Source organism: Gambusia affinis, linkage group LG20, assembly GCF_019740435.1.
Source record: "Gambusia affinis linkage group LG20, SWU_Gaff_1.0, whole genome shotgun sequence".
In the NCBI taxonomy this organism is placed as follows: domain Eukaryota; kingdom Metazoa; phylum Chordata; class Actinopteri; order Cyprinodontiformes; family Poeciliidae; genus Gambusia; species Gambusia affinis.
The window spans coordinates 21,720,592-21,741,885 of record NC_057887.1 but is presented as its reverse complement, the minus strand read 5'-3'; the positions used below and the strand labels follow the sequence as shown (position 1 = coordinate 21,741,885).

Below are 21,294 nucleotides of genomic sequence, written 5' to 3'. Positions count from 1 at the left end.
TGCTGGCTAGTCTGAAGGAGCTGAGTGGGGGCGTTTGGAAAGGAGACTAAAAGACCCTTCTGGCATTCATAAACATGGCAACACCCCAGGTATCATTTTGATGAAAGTTAAGCTAAAAAAGATAGAATTCCCCTTTAAATTAAGCAAAACCCCAAAATGTTTTCACTTATTTTAGCTCAGAAGACATGTGATGTTATTTTTTTTCCCCTGCAGCTGTGCCAGCTCTCTGTTTGTTTTGCTGCATGTTGCAGGTATATTTAGTGCACTAGACACCCACGTTCTAAAAAGAGAATATGTGAGGAATGCATGGAGCTGACTCAGTGCAGCAGGAGAGTTAAATATGATTTACCCATCTGGGAAAATGCTGTTTACTTTTAAGTCTAGACAAACTATTTAGAGTTCAGGGGGATTTCTAACATCCTGCAGCAGCAACAGGCGATTCCCTAAAGGTGTTTCTGTTTAGTTTTTAAATACAACTTATTCCTCTTTCTGTATAAATAACATAAAAGGTTAATATAATCATGCTTCTGCTATATTATCATTTTAAATTATTGATTTTTCTCAATATGAGGGTCAAAAATTGTAAAAAAACAAATAAAAAATGTATGTTTTTTGGGGGGTTCTTTCTGAACTTCTAGTCACAATTAAATAAAAATGAACACGAGATATAATTTTGTCAAAAACAAAACGGACATAAAAGGTACAAAAGCCGATGTTGTAAATGTTTTACACTTTTTTGCTTCCTTATTCTGATAATTGGTGCCAAAAGTTACCATCAAATATCTGAGATCAATATTGTGAGGGAAGTCTAGTTCACTTTCTTTAAAAACTGATCTAATTCAGCAACTTTGCAGAGTTTTTAAGAATAAATTGAAGATTTAGGATCGTTCCACAACATTCTGAGCTGCTATAAAAATCCAGACTTTAACTAGGCCACTCCAAAACCTCATTTTTTCTGAGCCGTTATAGCTCAGAAAACATTACATGTTGCTTTTGTCAGATATTGTAACCTAATTCATGTTGTCAGATAGATCCTACTTAGAGGATTTTATCATTTAGAAAAGTAAAAACAGAAGAAAAAAATAATTCACAGAACTGGATATGATTTATGATTATTTATTAATAGAAACAGTAAGTTTTTTTTAACCTAATTGACAATTTTTTGTTTATTTAGGGATTCCCGTTCGTCTCTTCATGGGGTTCACATCAACGAAACTATAACAATAATTTACAAACATTCCTAAAAAGACATAAAGACATCTCTTGAGGCACAAATATAGTTAAATTAAACACAACATTTAAATCAACTGCTTAAATTACAAAAAGACATAAGAAAAAAACCTCACCACACAAACTGTGTTCAATCATTTCAGAACGGATACTGAAAAAAAGGCACAATAACAGACTGGAAATATAAATGTAATCATTTCATCCGGTTGATATTAAATCATTCTCCAAGACAGAATTTCTTTTAAATTTACATGATCAACCATCACTGTAATTCCAGAAGGCGACATATTCCAAACTTTTCCAGTCATGATAACCTAACTTTGATTTTTTTTTTCTTCATTTCTGATGATTTTGGTATTTAATGGTCAGAAATATAAATTTAAGATGCAACAATTGAAGATTTCTGACAGACTGCACACATGAAAAGGTAAATATTGACGTTTTTATTATAATGAAGCTGTAATATTTGATCATTAGTTCACTAAGACAGAGAGCAGCTGTTTTATTGTAAATTCCTGAGCCACAAACCCACACTCAGCGAGCGGCAGAGAGGCGGTCAATGTCAAGGCGAGAGCGCGAGGGCGGGAGGCTGAAGAAGAAGAAGAAGAAGAAGAAGGACGGGGCCCACAGAGAGTTCAGTGTTTCAGCAGCGAGGAGCTTCAGCGTAGGTAGAGTGTTTCAGACTCAGTCAAAACAAAGTGAAGCAGCAGCAAACATAAACAGCTTCACATGTGAACGATTAAAAAGGTATTCACCAGCAGAGTGAGGGCTGACAGGCGGCCGGACCTGACGGGATGCTGTGAGGAAGAACGCCAAGCGATGGAGCTGAAAGACGGCGGCAGGCGGCCGCAGATTCTCAGGTAATCCACCTACTGAACAAACATCAGAGTCATCACAAAATATCTAAGCATTTTAAAAGCAGGAGATTTTAAAAAATATTTTAAAGGAAATCTCATCAATAAATGATTCTCTTTTCTGTATCTGAATCATATTTAATCAGATTAGAAACTTTTTTCAAGGCTGCCTGTTGGATTCTGACATCTAGAAATGAGAAAATATGCCAGCTTTTCTGTTGAAGCTTCAATGTATTTAGATTTTATTTTGACATTTGGAGCACCAAGAATGATGGAGATTTGCCAATGTTTAGTCAAGAGAGAAAGCTTTCTTTTCCAGCCATTAAACGCATTCAACATGCTCTGTGTGCGTCTTCACATGATGCGTTCGAGCATCACAAAGCCCACTCTGTGTCGCACACAGACCCCCATTTTTCCTCCCCTCCATTCCTCTTTAGCATTTCCACTCTTCTCCTCTCCCAGCTGGAGAACTTGCCTGATTAAGGAGAAGATTTTCCAAATATTTCACAACTCCCACACAACCGGTGACTACAAAGTGGTTAGCTTCTCCTCGCATGTCTGACAAAGAGCCGATTGTTTGGTCCGATCGACCCAAAGCCTCCCCAGTTGGGGACTGTGGTCTGGGCTCACAAAGGCTCTGGATGCGGCCAACCTTGTCGGAACCTCGTGGTCTCCCGTGAAGCGGGTCGGGTTCAGTGTTGGGTTTCTCTCGTGATGTTTTTATCTTCAGCTTCATCTGTGTTGATGTGTCACGAACCAGGAAGTCTAAATTTAAAACCGGTTTCAACAGGTGTGATCAAAATATCTTCTACAAGAGTACTTTTCTAAGCTTTTTTTCTAGATTTGTTTATATATAAACCAAAGGATATGTAGAAATGGAAAATCATTTATGCATAATTAAAAGAAACTACACTGCAAAAACACAAAATCTTATCAAGTCTTTTTGGTCTAGTTTCTAGTGCAAATACCTCAGTGCACTTGGAATAAGACAAACTAACTTAAAATAAACTTTTCAGCCAGATTTAGGCTCTTGTTTAGAGTAAATAATTCATTAATCTTGATGAAAACGTTCTGGTTCTATTGGCAGATAAATTAACTAAAAAAATAAAATAAAAAACCAGCCAGTGGAACTAGAACTGGGTTGCTAGGTAACGGCTGGGCTCGGCTGGGGTTGCCAGGTAACGGTGTCAGTGGAACTAATTCTTTTTTGTCAATATTAAAGAATTTTTTACTTTAAACAAGCCTCTGTATCTAGATATTGTCATACTACGTTGCTTTTTTTGCGGTATAAAATTCAGACAGGTTAAGAAATTTACTACATAAAAATAAATCAATAATAAAATAATTGATTGTGATATATTGTGATACATAGATATGCGTGTGTAAATAATTTATGAGAGGAAGGTGCATTAGGTGCAGCTTGAGTTCAGGAGTTTAAATAATTTAGAAATTTATTTTAATTAAATTATCAAAGTTTAATTTGGCCGTGCTGTGGTGGCGTAGGGGATAGCGCGACCCACATTTGGAGGCCTTCAGTCCTCGATGCGGCAGTCGTGGGTTCGATTCCCAGACCCGGCCGACATTTGCCGCATGCCTTCCCCCCTCTCCTTCCCACCTCCTGCCCTTTCAAATAAGGGACACTGGAGCCCACAAAAAGACCCCCTGGAGGGGGAAAAAAATAAAAAAATAATCTTAATTTAGGAATTATTTACTTTAAACCAGCCTCCATATGTAGCTGCAAACCTACTTTTAAGTTAGCTTTGTCTTATTCCCAATGTACTATGATACTCGTACTAGAAACTAGACCAAAGACACTTGGTAAGATTTTGTGTTTTTGCAGTGAAACATCAGCTGCATGTCTGATGGAAATCAAAAACCTTTAAAATCCTGAATATCCCTCCTCACTGTGTCTGTGTTCACGTTTTGGGCCCTCGGCCGTTTGGCAGCGCCGCCGTCCTTTACTTCCCCCCCTGCTGCCAGATTAGTTTTCACACGCTCCCGGCCCCTCCCTGTTACCACGGCGACGCAGCTGTCACCTGTCGCTGCCATGCCAGGGATGCGCTCCGGCCGGCTCGCGGCTCAGAATAGAAATGAGGGAGAGTTTCTGGTGGAAGCGGGAGAGCACAACGCCGAGACGGTGGCCGAGGGAACGGACAGTTGACCGGAGGGAAAACGTCTCAGCTGGACGGGAATGTGGGAAATGTGTGAGTGAAAGGGAGTGACGGACTGCTGGTCCAGATATCAGTCAGAACTGACCCACTGCAAGCTCATGTGTTCCTGTCGACTTTTTATTTTATCTTTGTTTTCTGCTTAAAACTGTTATTTTCTTTCACTCGTTCATTTTCCATCAGAATGGACGACCAGGACAGAGTGAGCCAAGCGTCCAGTGTGGCTACAATTTCTTATTTTCCTGTCATGAAGGTTTGTTTGTTTTCTTTTTTTTTTTATTTCCATGCATGATTTGGTGCAGAGAGAAAACAGGAGAATAAAAACGGTTCCGTCCAATTTGAGCAGGAAAGTGATGGGAAGGTGCAGACGTTTGGGAAAAGATGTCAGGCTGCTAAAAGAGACCCCAACTGTCCCGTGGTCATCAGGGGCTGGCTCAACAAAAAGGTACAGCGCTGAAAACAATATCTATCATCTGTAAAGTTTATATGTCAAACTGAAGAAAAGAAAACATTGGCAAATATTTTTGGTCTAATTTCTAGAGCAAAAATCTTTGTTCATGTGAAAAAGGAGAAAAGTAAGTTACAAATAACTTAGATGTAGGAGTTTGTTTTAAGTCAGTAATTTGTTAATATTGATGAGAAATTTCTAGAATCACTGGCAGATTATTTTACTTCTAATCAGGCATTTTCTTCTGGTTACAAGTGAAATAATCTGCCAATAGAACCTTTTCCATTGCAATTTTGCGAAATATACAAATTTTGATGCAGTCGGAAAACCACCTGACTGTAACACGAAACGTTTTTATTAAAATATAAATAAAATAAAAAACTAGATTTTTTTCCTAGATTGGTGTGTTTCCATTAAGCTCATTTATTTATGTAATTCCTATTTCCACAATTACATGTTACAGTTTTTATTAATCAATGGCAGATTGAAATAAAAGAGCTCAGTGTTTCGGCTGTTTTGCTGTTTTTTTTTTTTAAAGTTTGTTTCAGATTAAGGGAGAAAAAGAACAAAATTTTTCTGCTTCTCCATGTTTGATTCTTGTACCAAGAATTAGAAACAAGAAAAAAATGATTGTTTGAAGACAAATTCTTACAAAATCCAGTCTGTGGAATGAAACAAGCCTTGCATGGTGCTCTGGTTGGAGGAAGCCAAACTTAAACTGCTGGTTCTTCATGTAAACATGCTTGAACTCACCACTGGTGGCAGCATCATGCTTTGGGCAGGGAAGCTTTTCCTCATCAGGATCATGGAAGTTGCTCAGAGTTGAACTTCAGGAGAATCCTTGAACAAACTGGCTGTGGGAAACATGAGTCTTCTGGAGAAGTTTAGCTAAATTTGCACCACTTTATTGGTCTGTTGCATAAAAATCCCAGTAGAAAACACAAAGCTTCATAAAATGACAAAATCTGAAGAAGTTAAATAAATCTGAAAACTTCTGCAAGGCGTTTTATCTTCATTGCTTCTGCAGGACAGCTCTGGTCTGAAGCTGTGGAAGAGACGGTGGTTCGTCCTCTCCAACTACTGTCTGTATTACTACAAAGGTAGGAAGCAAAGCGCCTGCAGCTCGGCGCCGTGGTTCTGACCCGTAATGTCTTCTTCCTTATTGAAACGTTTTCTGTCCCCAGACAGCAGAGAAGAAACCGTGTTGGGAAGCATCCCGCTGCCGAGCTACAAAATCCTGTTCTGCACGCAGCGAGAATGCAAGAACAGGAAGTTCACCTTCAAGGTAGCAAAAGCCACACGGATGTCAGGGAACGAGATGCACGAGTTCAGGATTACGAGAAACCAAAGAGAGTAGAAATAAGTCGACAGATTGGTTAGTTTAGATCAGGGTCACCAGCTGCTTCATGGCTCCAGAGCCACACCAAGGGCTACTTGTTTGATACAGACTTACATTTTCTTCCTTTATAACAATAACACATTTACATATTAATGATTACATGCTGCCTGATCATATTAATGTTAAGGACTATCATGATAGTTATCACTAATGATTTACCATGGCAGCTATGGTTAATCGTTATTATTTGATCAGAAGTTCAATCTGTGTGATTCTAATTTAATCAAAAGTGTGACTGAGCGTATGGAGCTGGAAAGCTGGACTGTGCGTACCTTCAGATTTTCCTTTAAGTAAAAATAGTTTTCAGGGTTGTTTTTCTTTTTATCTAAACCTCTTTGCGATTAACAAACTGGGAATAAAAAAGACCTCTAGTCTCAAAACGTCTTGTTTGTAGCAAACGTCTGTGTGAGTCTGTGGGGCTGGGAACGCCAAAGCCTAAATCTTATTGCTCAGTTTACTTTTTGTTTATTTGGCGGCTTTTCCTGTAAACTAAAAATGAATGAGCGGAGTTTGATCCCTTCAGCAGTTCTAAGAGTGGTCGTTTGGATCCTGCCTGAGGTTTTTACCGTGTGCGCGGTTCTGGTGGAGTCGTCAGTTTATCAGCTTTGTTGTGGTTTCGTGAACTGAAGAGTTGGATTCTACAGCAGTTGATCTGATGGCACTTCACATTCTGCCTAGTGTAAAGTTTGGTGGAGGGAGGATCATGGTGTGGGGTTTTTCAGGAGCTGGGCTTGGATCCTTAATTCCAGTTAGAGGAACTCTGAATGCTTCAGCAAACCAAGACATTTTGGGCAATTCAGTTTGGATCTGGCCCCTTCCTCTTCCGACATGACTGAGCACAAAGTTCGAGCTCTATCGGATGAACCTGACTGGCCTGCACAGAGACCTGACCTCAACCCGATAGAACACCTTTGGGCAGAGACTGAAGGTTCACACTGAATGCGTATCGCATGTCGAAAACGCAGCCGTCTAAATAAATACATTTATTTAATGTGACTCAAAGTTCCTGCTGAATGGATTTGGATTCGTCAAACGATCAAAATGGTCGAAACGCTTCCAACTGCGCAGCGCTAGATTCCACAGACTGATGCTCAAAACATGCCTGGTGTGAACACAGCATAAGAGCCAGGCCTTCTCGTCCAACATCAGTACATGACCTCACAAATGTGCTTCTGGAAGAATGGTGAAAAACAAAGGGTGGACCAACGTCACAGTGAACCCTATGGATTAGAAACGGGATGCCGCTTAAGCTCATGTGTGAGTCAAGGCAGGTGAGCCGATACTTCTGACAGTAAAGTCTAATTAGATACCAGCCTAAAGAGTAGAAGGTTTCAAAAAATATTGCAGCTGGTCCTAATAAGGATCCTGGTGGCACTCCAATAGGACATGGGATCAACCTCATGAATTCAGGGAGATGGTACAGAGTTCCTTTGTGTAAATAACATTCGTTTGACCCAATTAGCCTGATAAATGACTAGCAGGGATTAGACAAACTAATGGGTGTCCCAGACTGTGACCAAGAGTATCATGTAGAGGATGTGAATGAAAATGGTTATGGGATGTTCTGCCAATCTGGCATTTGTGTTTTTATGTATTTTTTGCTTTTATATTTATTTATGGCTATTGTCTTTTCTTGTTCCTATTGTTCTACTGCAGTTTTTGCCCCTGCTTCCTAGACAAATTTTTCCTAGGGGAGACTAATAAATGATCTTATCTAATCTGAGCATTATTCAACATATGAGGTTTTATCTTCTGTTCCTGTGAATCCAGGTGGTGCACCAGGGAATGCGATCATATTTCTTCAGCGCTGACACTCAGGAGGACATGTTGGGTTGGGTTCGAGCTCTGAGCCAATCAGCTGCGATGGAGCCAGACACCACCATGAACAGGTGAGTTCAAAGTTATCGTGACGTGAGAAATGTAAGATCATCGTACCAGAGACATAAAATTATCTTATTATGAGGGAAATTATCGTCATAACCAAAATAACAAGTCTATTGATGCGCTATTGTCACTCTTGATAGCGTCTAGCAGACACTCACCGCTTTGTGGTGTAAGTACGGAAAGGATTCATCAGAGTCCCACCGTTCCGTTAGGCGAATGTGTTGTTCGTTTCTTTTTGTCCGTTTCATCACTCATGGTGTGGGCGCAGCGGATTATTCAGCCAATCATGGCCGTTGTTCCGAGGCAAACGCAGACACGTAGCTCACGTTTACCAGCTCGCTATTGATTGGTTGGAGTTTCCAGCCAATCGTCCATCTGTTTCCGGTGAGAGATGCCTTCAGGGTCACAAAATAAACTCTGAAAGACAGTTACGACTGGCTGATTACAAACACACATTCACGGAATGGTCAAATTATCGTATATTTGGCCTTTGTGGAGATTATTGATCGTACATCGCACAGAGGGCAAAATTATCGTACAAATACGATAATTATCGTACACATGGCGACACGCACGAACAGCTTTTTATGCAAAAACTTTGATCCGTTTAGGCGTTGCTCGAGTTATCAAGATTTTACGCAGCTTGGTGGCAGCAGTGAGTCTATGGAGTTCCCCAGATCGCCCACGGAGGAGGAGAGTCCGGCGCAAAAACACAAGCATGTCAGCAGAACCCTGAGCGAACCGGGTCAGCTCAGTGGGAGGGTGGGGAGGTCACAGTCAGAGCACCGGGGGAGACGGAGCGTGCATCACCGGAACAGGAGGTCAGTAATCTCAAGCTCACATTTTATTTGTTTAACTGGGAAACTTCCAGTTTGGTATTCTGCTTTCTGTGATGCTCCAAAGCCCGTTACACCGAACCCCCAGCCCTCCGGATCCAATCAGGAGAAGAACTGCTTCAAACAGGGAGGACGACGCTTACGATGAAACCTCAGCGCAGGCGGCCATCGTGGGGTCAGGCTCTTTGGGTTCGAGGGGACAGCTGGGCTCCCGACCCCACACCCCGGTGGGAAGGGTCGACATTCGACCCCACGATGACCCCGTCACTGTGTACTACACACCTGCCTCCCCCAAGCTGGAGTTCAAATCTGCTCCCACCACCCCGGTCACAGAGAGGTGGCAAAACCTCAGCAAGGTGAACACTTCTTCTGATGCAAATGACTTACACTGTAAAACATTAAAAGGTGGTTTAACTTGAAAATGAAAGTCCACCTGCTGCCATTTAAATCAACATGAAAAGTGTTTTGGTTTTAACTCATAAATTAAAGTTTATGAAGTTGATTTAACAACAAGAGACAAGTTGTCTAAACATTGTTTTTAAATTCATTAATCTTGAATTGTGAGTTTTAACATAGTGCTGCAGTTTAAACTAAATAATTATTTAAATATTTAGATATAAATATTTAAATATGTCATATTTAGTGAAGCTCTGTTTTAAAGACATCGTTTCTCTTTTGTTCCTTTGCAGCCTGCAGCTTTATACGGTTCTGTTCATCACACGCCAAGTGGGAGAAGACCTTTAGCTAAGGTGGAAACACGACAATATTGTGCACAATTAAGCAGCGAAATATCCAAACTAAAATGCAGCAGCTGTTGGGGAGGCTACAGAATAAAAAGCCAAAACTTTTAAGTTGTGTTTACTTTAAAAACTTCCCATAAAGTAGTAGACATGAGAAGGTTTTAGTCGACAGTTTGTTTAGCCTGATATAAAAAGTTTTATCTGATTTACATCCTGTGTTTTTCTTCAGAGCCACTCCACGGGGGCAGATTTACTGCCCCCTTTACCCCCTGCAGCGAGGGCAGCGCATGCTTCCAACCCCTCAAAACAACCCCGTCAGCTTCACCTGCCTGTCTCTGTGCTTCCGCCAGCTCTGGTACAGCCGCTAGATGGCGCCAAACTCATCCGGCATTTTGCTTACTTTTACTGTGTCTGGAGTTTTGTGGCGTTTACTGTGTTTTTATTTTCAAAGTGTACTATACATCCATCCATCCATCCATTTTCTATTCACCCTTTCTATTCACCGGGAGGGTTGCCGGTTCCTCTCCAGCTGCGTTCCGAGCGAGTCACCCTGGACAGGTCGCCAGTCTGTCGCAGGGCAACACAAAGACAATCAAGACAAACAACCATTCACACACACACTCACACCTAGGGAGAATTTAGAGAAACCAATTAACCTGACAGTCATGTTTTTGGACTGTGGGAGGAAGCCGGAGAACCCGGAGAGAACCCACCATGCACAGGGAGAACATGCAAACTCCACGCAGAAAGATCCCCGGCTGGGAATCGAACCCAGGACCTTCTTGCTGCAAGGCAACAGCTCTACCAACTGCGCCACTGTGCAGCCCCCCGTGTCCTATACATATATTTGCAAAGTTGCAACAGCGCAAATTTTTTAAATATTTAAAATATGTCTGCAGCTTGCTGAGGCTTGTGCAGCTCAAGTTTTACCCTTTAATACTGGTATTAAAGGGTAAATATAATTTCAAACCACAAAGTCTGTCCAGAGAGTGTGATATGTAGGATTGTGCGTATTTGCGTTTAAGAATAGTTATTAAATAAAGATTGGGAATTGTTTTCCAGGCGTCTAAATCTGACCAGAGAGATTTGCAACCAATACGACCTCTTGAAAGTGATGCAGATGTGAGTATTCCCAGTTCAGCAGCTTTTATAGATGAATAGTTATTTATCTTAGTGGACATGAGCTTGAGTTTTTCTGTTTCATGCAGTCTCTGTCTGTAAAGTTAGTAATCATCTCCAAATCTAATCAAACTCATTTACAAAGTAGCTTTAAAACAACAAGAAAAGCATTGATTATTGTCTTCAGAAAACTAAAGTTTACTCCTAGGTTTGTTAACAGGGTTTTTTCTACTAGGAAAATTCATTTTAACATGGATTTATTTACAAATGTTTGATAATTATTGTGTCAATAAGTAATGCCTTTCGTTAAATCGAGAGCAGGGGTCGGATTAAATAAATGGTCACTTCTTCATACTCCTTTAAAAAAATAGGAACATGGTGGTAAACAAATACTTTTGTTCTTTGTTGTTTTCTCTGTCCTACTGATTTCTTGTTTGTTTTTTTATTTTGAAATAAATAAATAAAATCAAAATTTAGAAAATCTGGTCCCAAGCCATTTCTTATGTTAGCCAGACAGTGAAGAAGGGGATTAACAGAGTGTGTTCTTTTATTCAAGGGGAAATATACCTGAATATAAACTAAAACAGCTGTTAGGTTTGTTTTTACTTCTTTTAAAAGGTTTCTAATGGTGGCAGGTAAAGTGAAAACAGCAAACATCCAAGAATGGGGCCCTGTGGTACACCAGAGAGAACGGATCACATTTTCTAAATCTGTTTATCTGTATGGATTTTGTGATTTTTTTTTTTTTACATGTTTAGGTGATATCAAATGTAAAAGAAATGTGTCACTATAATCAATAAATCAATTAATCACATGATAAATTAAAACAAACTCAATAATTTCCATTTGTATGATTTATTGTTTATCTTTTTTTTTTCTTTCTACCAAAAACTGGGTGACAAAAGTTTTGAGTTTGGTGCTTTGGTCTCAACTAGCCCTTATTTTTTAAAAGGCAATTTTGTTTACTAAGACTTAAAATTTCATTTTATTTGTTGTTTTTCTTTGGATATTTAAAATGTCTTCTAGTTCCAGTGTTAAATGTTCATCAGAATTTAAAGTTTATTGATCTTTCAGATCAATAAACTTTTGCAATAAATAATTATTGCAATATTATTTTAACATTACCATTGTCTTACTTAAAATGGTCTCAAAACAACAATATTATCGTTTATTGGAATAACTTCTGGAAAGATTTATCGTCCAGCAGAATTTGTTATCGTGATTCAGAACGAAGGAAAAACGGTTCAGGTTTTAGTTAATTTGGGAAATAAGGTGACAGAGATGTTTCTGTTGCAGGATAGCGTCCAGTGTGCGCTGGAAGTGTCCAGGCTCCAAGTGGAGGAGTGGAGGACCCAGGGGCCCCGGGCCCTGGAGGAGGCACTGACCCAGAAGGCTTTGCTACAGGAGGAGTTGGTTACAATCCGGGCCAGAGTGTGCGACATCTCACTGGTGTGTAACAAAGAGCAAGTTAGCAGATGTTTGTGCAGTTTAAATATGTATATTTTTTTCTTTTCATGGTATTTCTATCTGAAGGAAATGGAGCGAGTGTGGAGTCAGTATGAGAGGATGGAGAGTGAGCTGTCTGTAATCCGCTCACACCTTCAACACATCTCCAACTTTGGAATGCCACAGGTAATTTTATACAACTCTTTGTGTCTGCTTGTTATTCTAATATAACTCCTGTCAGTCTGCTGCCCAAACGTCTCCTGGTGTCTCCCTGTCCGATCAGGAGCAGATTCAGGCTCAGAGGGAGCTGTGGATGATGGAGGACATCCTTGATGGGCTGAACGTCAATCGGGATTATTTCTGTTTCCTGCTGGGACTACAGACACGTCATAGTAAGAATGATATGCTGCTCAAGCACACGTCTGCTGTTCCTGTGTTAAAACGCAGCGGCATTTTTTAGAGCTGCTTATTAGCAGCACAAAAATGGCTTCGTTCGTTGGTACTTTTATAGATTATTTTAATAATCAAGTATTCTATTGATTATTCTGACGATTAATCGCATAATCAAATAAAATTTTGATTAAATGAAATATTGGTAATTTCTGCCATAGCAGCAGTATTACTGTCAATATTAAAATCGGCTCAAATTTTCAAATTTGTGCATCCCAACAATTACTTCTCTGTAGTTTAGAAAATTCACCTGTAACAATGGTAACTCAGTCTGGACAGAAATTATTCCAAAATCTGAAATCATAATCAATTTAATAATAAAGCAACATGCTCACAAAGACACTTCTGAAAAAAAGTTTGGAAAATGGTGGGAAACCAGAATTTGGTTTAAACTGACACCCAAAATCCAACTGAACTGCAGATGTTTACATGAACAAACCAAGTACAACCTGAAGCCAAGAACCCATGGAGGTGAGGAGCTGATATGATACCAATAGTTTTCCTACTGATCGACAAATGAAGGAGAATTACCTCAAAATTTCCAAATCAGAAGACGAACTGATAAAAATGAGTTTGTAATGTACAGATGCTGCAACAGGTTGCAGCATCTGTTGAATGCAACCATGACGCACCTAAAACCGGAGTCTGCCTGTTTTTTTTTACTGCTTTTTCTTTTAATAATTTAATTGAATTTCCACATCAGAAAAGTACCAACAATGTTTTTAATGTTTTTATTTCTAATTTTCTTGTCACTAGGTTGAAAACAATGTGCTTTCTTTCGCCAATATTAACATTGGTGTCTCTTTTTTTGTTTGTTTTTCTTTATAATAAAACCAAAAAGTAGAAATTAAATGGTGATTCTTTAGAAATTGCAAATGTTCTATAGTAGATATATATATTAAAAATGAAAAATTGTCTTTTATTAACAGGTCATGTAACACTTGAGGCTCTGAATGAGTTTTTTTTAGCTGGACTGGGGGCAAAAATGTCTCTTTGGGTGGTAAAGGTTGCAGACTAAAGCATAAATAGACCCAAAGAGTCGTGAACGAGACGTTTTCTGTCTGCAGTGTTCCAGTTTTTGCCTCCTGGGCCTCCTGCTTCCCCCCCAGAAGGGCTTCCAGCCGGACTGCCAGCAGTAAGACGCTCTGCTCTTCCTGTTTGCCTCTGATCACTATTTCTTTTCAATCTATTTAAATAGATATTTAAAAACTGGTCTGCTCAGTTAACCTGATTAAGTTCACAGATGTTCTCTGACTAAACCCAAATTATTGATGCATCTTTCTTACTATAAAATGCATCTTAAGTCAGTAGCAGGACAGTACAGACCAGAATCTGGTGGTTCATCTCTGTTTTTCTAAAGCTTTGACTTGTTAATATCAAATTCATTCAGCTCTGACTTTCATTTAGGAAATATAAAACAAGAGAGCAGAGAAACATTTTAAAGAATTGTTTTTATATTAGAAAGGGAGGCTATGATTAGCTTTTAAGCTGTTTCGCATCTGAGGTTAGTAAATTGCATGGCTTGTCATGGAGAGGCTAACAAAATCCTTTTTTACAAGAGGAAATAGATCTGTGAACATCTGCATAAAGATATATTTATTTTTTGTTGTTGTATTTAAATAGCCCATAATGGCAGCAATTAAAATGGAAAAACAACAACAGATATCCAAGAACGTAGCCCTGTGGTACACCAGAGAACAGCATCTTCAGATTTTTTCAACCTGTAAAAACTAGTTTAGTAGATTTATATGTTTCGGTGATGCCTAATTTAAAATTTAAAAATATATATTACACACAACTAGAACAACCGTTTTAGTTTTAATTTATTTGTGAAATAAGAATGAGAAAAGTAAAGATTATATATTAGAATAAGAGGTGATGATTATTTTTTAAGATGACTTCAGAATCTTATGTTAGTGAACTTCATGGTTTGTTTGGTTATTGTTACTGAAACTGCAGTATTAGTGAGTAAATGCCCCTGAACGTTTGTCCTGAAAACAACTCAAACTCGAAACCTTGTCGTACTCTGCTCAGCCTTCCTGTTAGTCTTGCTCTCTCTCACTTTTGAAGGAATCACTGACATGTCTCTGGCTGTCATAGACAGAAAATGTTCCTTTTGAATAGCTTTTCTTACATCCATGTCGTTATGTAACATCAGGATTTTAGCATTTGGACGTTTCCCCGGTGAGTGTTTCATCAGTGTGTGACAAACGTCTGCAGGATCTGGAACAAGAGCCGCCGCTCCGCCCTCCGTTACCCCTGGAGCTTCAGGAGAGCCACCTGGGCCATGTGTGGCCAGAGTCACCGTATGAGGTGGGACTTTTATCATCGTTTATCACCAGAGGAAGCAGATAAACGCTGGTGCGCTCAAAGTGTTTTTATGTTTCAGGGAATCTACGAGCATCCTGCTGATCCCGCCGACAGAAGTGGAAACAGCCAGCCTGACCTCCTTAACATGAAAGCACAGAGAGATGCAACCGGTTGGCACCAACACACACACACAACAGAAACAAGGACACTTTGATTCTGACGTGTGCTGTGTGTTAATATCTATTAATAACAGCTTTGATGTATTTTTCATTGCATAATCCTAAACTGCGTCCATTTGGGGAGGATTTTTATTCCTCTTCTGACCTTAAACCCACTTTCCATGGTGTCTCGCGTTTATTTTTCTTTTGTATTTAGAATCTCAGTCTGGTTCAAAGTGGATCCCACCAGAAACAGCCAGCCAGCCAACAAAGGTTTGATTCTTCTTCATTTCTGCCATGATAATCTGTGAAGTGGGCCAAAAGACGCTAAATATAGAAGCAGTAAAAGCTGTTTTTTTTTTTTTTTCCATTGCAATCACAGCCAAATTCAAATTCTTCAGTTCTCCCATCCTCGCTGCAATTAGGGCATGTTGCAATACGAGCTATAGACAAGAGGGGGCGCCAGAGGCTCATGTTTCAACACTATGGTGTTACAGTTCAGTTCCCCTGCACCCCACCCTTTCCACACACACACACACACACACGCACATACAGATATCCTGCTTTTCTTGCAGTTTTCTACAGAATGAGAGAAATAATTCACCTAAAACATGTTTTAAATCACAATTATATATTTTAAACAGCTTATGTTCTCATCGAGGACTTTCCATTGACTTCCATTCATTTCTACATCCTAACCCTAACCATTACATAACCCTAACCAAAACTCAATTCACACCTTAGTCCTAAATCTGACCCCTGACCCAAAAACAGCGTTTCTCCTTGTGGGGACCAGGCTTCGGCCCCCACAAGGAGCATTTGGTCCCCACAACGTGGTATATGTCAGGAAAATGGTCCCCACAAGGTATTAGAAACAAACACACACACACACACACACATACAGATACCCTGCTTTTCTTGCAGTTTTCTACAGAATGAGAGAAATAATTCAACTAAAACATGTTTTAAATCACAATTATATATTTTAAACAGCTTATGTTCTCATCCTAGAAGATAAAAATGAAGATGAGTGAGGCAGAACAGATTGAGAGGATGAAGAGGAACCAGGAGAGATTGGCTAATAAGAGGAAACCTCCAGTGGTGCCTGAAGGACCCCAGAATCAGAGTTCAGACACAAGACAGGAGGTTAGGCCCACTATATGTTGTTTTTAACCCGATTAAGATATAAATATATGTGATAATTTAATGATTCAGCTCTAATTTGCCAGGCCCCGTTTCCCTTGAGGGTGACCCGCGTTGTCACAGCTGTGCTGCCCTCCTCGCTCGTGGCCAGAAGAGTTTCTGTGGAGGATCCTCCAGCTGAGCTCGACGCTCCGCTGCCCGAACAAATCCTGCCGGAAACGCAGCGAAAACCGACGGAACCGAGCAAAAAACTCCTGAGCAAACCTGCCAGGCGGCTGCTTACAGAGAGTCCCGACTCAAACCAGGCCGTCGGCGAGCCGCACCAGGATCAAACTGCAAAAAAGGCAAGCAGAAAACACCCGCCGGCTTCCAGGGGCTCCAGAATGGAGCCACTTTTAGAAGTGAGCAGAGGCGAAGGATCAGAGAGCCCGAGAAGTGAAGCTCAACACCTGACGGGGTCAGGGAGAGGTCAAGACAGCGCAGACGTCAAGGTGAGGAGGGAGCCATCCGCTTCATCTCTGCAGTGGTGGATAAAGTACTCAGCTCTAGTACTTCTGTATTGATACTCATGACAGAAACTTACTCCACTACATCTAAAAGTTTATACAAGTTAAGGTACTGAAATCAGAATCAGCCTTTGTTGTATGGTACAGAAAAACCCAACAAAATTAATTTCAGTACAACAACAAAGAACAACAAAAGAAAACAACATAAGACGTCAGCAGACTGACGCCTGAGGCCTTTTGAGATGAGAACACTGCAAAAACACAAAATCTAACCAAGTATTTTTGGTCTAGTTTCTAATGAAAATGTCTTATTTCATTTCCATTCTAAGACATTAGAATTTGGACAAATAGGACATTATTTCATGTCTTATTTTGTCATGAAAAAAGACAAAACTAACCTAAAAGTAGCTTTGTAGTAAGATACAGAGGCTTGTTTTAAGTAAATAATTCTTTAATATTGGTGACGAAGTTCTAGTTCCACTGAGGCCGTTACCTAGCAACCCCAGCCAAGCCCAGCCCGTTACCTAGCAACCCAGTCCTAGTTCCACTGGCAGATTATTTCACTTATAATAAGACATTTTCCAATCTGCCACTGGAACTACAACTCTTTCATCAATAATAAGGAATTATTTACTTAAAACAATGACTGTATATTTTGCTGAAAAGTTTCTTTTAAGTTAGTTTGTCTTATTCCAAGTGTACTAAGATATTTGCACTAGAAACTACACCAAAAGTACTTGGTGACATTTTGTGTTTTTGCTGTGAAAAAATAACATGAGGGGAAAAATTACATCTCACTTACATCTGAAAACACTTAGGTTCTAAAATGCCCAAATTATATTTTCTAATATCTTCTAATTTCTGTCCTAAATTTCCTTTAATTTACTTAATAAACTAAATAAAACCCCTCTAACCAGGCAGCTGAAGAGTCGCCGGCTGCTGACTTTGACCTGAATCCTGGTCTGAGCTCTGAGCAGCGAGAAGCCAAACTCCGACGAGTCGAACGGATCCGAGAAAGAGTGATGAGAAGGTGGGTCTGCTTTGGGTAAAATATGCAAACACGCCCTACGCAGAAACAAACGTCCACAAATTGTTTGTCGTCCGTTTCTCAGCGCAGCCAGAGAAAGTTCAACGACAGACAGTCAGCGTCCCACCAGGACAGAGAGGAAGGAAGTTCACCAGGCTCCCTCTGACTCGGCTGAAGGAAAATGGCCGACAACGGGTACTGGAGCAGACAGAACAAAAATAAACAGAAAACAACTAAGTTACTAACAAATTATTCCCTCTTTCCAACTTTCAGGAAGTCGTGGCTGTCTGGATGACTTTGGCAGATCAGGAGATCTTCAAGGTGCAACGTCTCAGGGTTGCAATGAAGTTAAATCTAAAAGTCGGGTCCAGACTGAGAACAGAGCACAGCACAGTGGGAGAGCAGAAGTTCCCAACAATAAAAGCAATCGCTCACCGTCTCCATATCACATCTCATCCATGACGGTCTACCAAAACGACGAAGGCAAAGGATTCAGAAGCTGCAACGATGAAGAGCAGGAAAACCCTGAAGGACTCACTGCAGAAGATAAAGAAGAGAAACTGAAGTCTTCCCACCTGAGAACAAAATGGTTCTTGTCGACGAACCAGTGGCAGGGGTTCATACCGCTGCAGATGGAGCCGCTGTCTATCGAGGAGAACGAGGAAACCGACACCCAGCCGTGCTCTCAGCCAGATCTCAACGAGATGTCGGCAACGGTGACGGAAAGCCTGGAGAAGATGAAGGAGAACCACTCGCTCTTCTATAAGATCGCCTGCGACATCAGCATCTCAGACTCAGACATAAAGAGCGACGATCAAACGTCCTGCAGACCAGAGGAGGAAGAAGTGTTGGTCATCGAAGAAACGGCGAGGACCGGTGACGTTGGGATGCCGTCTCATTTAGAGAGTTTGGATGGAAGAGGTGCAACAGCTAAAAAGAAATCTCTGGAGTCAACGAGAAAAATGCAGGACAAGACTTCGGTGGATCCAACATGTGATCCAAGTGAAATAAAACTAGCAGAGCAATTAGGGCGGGAAGATGAAGTAAAAGTTTCAGAAACGGGAGCTTGTGTCCAGGAGACGGATTCTACTCAGGCACTGGATGGCCACACAAAGACAGAAGAGAAACACTGTGTGAAGAAAGAGTCAGAAGATCTGAACACAAACCAAGAGAGACGTGAGGAAATAAAGAAAAGTTTCAGAGGAAGCAAAGAGAAGAAGATGGATGAGGAAGACGGAGGAAACAGACGCTCCATCATCCGGAGCGCGTCCTTCGGAAAGCCGAGGGTTACGGTCCTGAGGACGAGTTTGTAGATCGTCCCATTCCAACCAACAACTTCATGGCATTTTATTTGGATTTTATATGATAGACCAACTCAAAAGAGGGTATAAGTATAATTTTAGAAACATAATCTGAAAATTTGACCCCAGAAACCTTTTGTACCTCTGGAAAACCTGCAAAGATCCAGAGCTGAGAGGTGAATCTGTTTACAGGACGACTTTTCAAACAATTAATGGAAGAGTGGTGAAAAGAAAGTCCAATTAAACAGATTGGTTTAACTCAAAACATATTAACATGTTAGAACGACCTAGTCAAAGTCCAAAAGAGTTTTGGTAAGATTCGAAACTTGATGTTTATGGGGGGGATTTTCTACATCATACAATACTTTGTTTTGGTCTTCATCTAAAATCCCTTTAAGGCTGAAGTTTGAAGTTGCAGAACAACTTAAAAAGTTCAGCGGGTGTGAATACTTTCCCCTAGAGATTTTGACCGACTGGATTGGACTGGACCCAGTTGTGAGAAAAATATAACAGCAGAATAATGTATAACCATCAATAAACTTGAATGTTTTCATTTTACAGAATATAAAGGAGGATGTTGGTTGAAATCTGTCACCAGAAATGTTATTTATTGAAGTGAAACTGTGTTTTTTTGCAACTAGACAGGTGCAATCAAACATCCTATTTAAATGCTAACACCTCCATTCCTTGTAATGTACGTGTTTAATACTCACTGAAATTATATTTGATGGCTGTTTTTTGTTGGCAACATAATCCTGTTTTTATCACTGTGAAAAATTGCTCCTTTTGTATCTCAGATGTCCTGAATAATAATAATAATAATAATAATAATAATAATAATAATAATAATAATAATAATAATAATAATAATAATAATAATAAAAGAAGAAGAAGAATAAGAAGCGTTGTGCACACTGTCAGAGCTTTACATTTCTACCTCCACCCCCTCGCCTCATCGTCTGCCAGGTCCCACATGTGCTACAGGGTGCAGCTCTCCGCGGAGACCCGACGCAGAATTACATGGAGCTCCTGCGAACAAAAAAAGCCTTTGTCACTTTAAATCCTCAGCGTGTCTCAGCCGATGACATCATTGTCTGAGAACACATTACATCACCCTTCCCAGGCTCCCTCGCTCCCCCTCTCTCTCACTCCGCACCACCTCATGTTTACTGAGCAACACACACGCACACACACACATACACACACATACACACGCACACAGACCTACTGATCTGTTTGCAGATGTGATATCTGTATCAGCATGCATATTTATGACGATAGCTTTAATGTATGTGCTGATGGTGAAGTAAGGCTTCTGTGGCTGCATGAAATATATTCAGTTACAATTTAATGTTGCATTCTACATTATATATTGAAACAATAATGCTCGGAACAGAGTAAATGAGAGTTAATTTCATGCTGCAGAAAAGGAGAAAGATTTTTTAGGATGTGAACTCTTTGGGTTTTTTCACGTGGCTCTTTGCCCAGGGCACTATTCTGCTTAGGGGCTCTTGACAAAACTGAACTGCAGCTTCCAATTCAACTCATTGCTCCTATGTTTCACATTTACTGCCACATTGTCTGTAAATATTTAAAGGTATATTTAACATGTGAAAATGCCAAATGAGGTTTTTATTTAAAGTTTTGAATTCAAAACAAAAGGTGAATGTTTTTGTCCTGTTCGAATGAACTCAGATATACGAGTATCAAGATGTATCAAATCTGTATCTGTCACAGAACATCACCACAATGACGCCTCTTAGATTAGCTTAATATTGAAAATTACTTTTTTTAACACAAGTTTGGATATCGAGCAGATTAAAAAAATTCTTTTTTTTTAACTGGTTCTGTATTTTTTGAAACTTTAATTGGTCCAACTTGCTGTTCAGACACAACTCCCAAAAATTGTGTTCTGCATTTGTTGCATGTCATTTTGATGTTGAAATTTCTAGTTTAGATTCTTTCCTGATTAGCCTTAAAATGGAAAAAGAAAACATTTAGAAAAATGTAATTTAATCAAAACTGGAATATTTAACCACACTTTAAATGAGAGCAGAAAGCAGAAGTTTCAAGAAATAACATCCTGGGTCAAGTAATAATAAATATCTTCCTGCATCACTAACCAGTTACTAGATTGGCCATAGATCACAGAGCATGAATCACTGAAACACAGTGAAGAAGCATACTGAAGCACGGTGGTGGCAGCAGCAACAGGGACAACAAAACTTATCAGAGATGATCGGAAGATGGAGGTTCACTTTCTAATGTAGCACAA

General features: G+C 39.9%; 1 protein-coding gene across 6 annotated transcripts; it reads left to right on the top strand.

Moving 5' to 3' along the window:
• Positions 1 to 1,134: 1,134 nt before the first annotated feature.
• si:ch211-234p6.5 (pleckstrin homology domain-containing family A member 4) lies at positions 1,135 to 20,860 on the top strand. Of its 6 annotated transcripts, none has more exons than XM_044103422.1 (24): positions 1,135 to 1,894; positions 1,978 to 2,090; positions 4,436 to 4,505; positions 4,599 to 4,697; positions 5,728 to 5,800; positions 5,885 to 5,985; positions 7,870 to 7,988; positions 8,595 to 8,804; positions 8,887 to 9,175; positions 9,509 to 9,568; positions 9,789 to 9,914; positions 10,622 to 10,681; positions 11,975 to 12,127; positions 12,212 to 12,310; positions 12,408 to 12,516; positions 13,642 to 13,709; positions 14,795 to 14,887; positions 14,964 to 15,054; positions 15,260 to 15,315; positions 16,054 to 16,188; positions 16,272 to 16,676; positions 17,609 to 17,721; positions 17,809 to 17,913; positions 17,992 to 18,132. In XM_044103422.1, the coding sequence occupies exons 1-23, from the start codon at positions 1,790 to 1,792 to the stop codon at positions 17,882 to 17,884; spliced, it is 2,823 nt and encodes a 940-aa protein (XP_043959357.1). In that variant the 5' UTR covers positions 1,135 to 1,789; the 3' UTR covers positions 17,885 to 17,913; positions 17,992 to 18,132. The 6 variants fall into 6 exon arrangements, with proteins under 6 accessions (XP_043959357.1, XP_043959352.1, XP_043959351.1 ...); XM_044103417.1 differs by having other exon boundaries at positions 1,155 to 1,894; positions 16,057 to 16,188; positions 17,804 to 17,913; positions 17,992 to 20,860; XM_044103416.1 differs by having other exon boundaries at positions 1,158 to 1,894; positions 17,804 to 17,913; positions 17,992 to 20,860.
• The last annotated feature ends 434 nt before the right edge of the window (positions 20,861 to 21,294 follow it).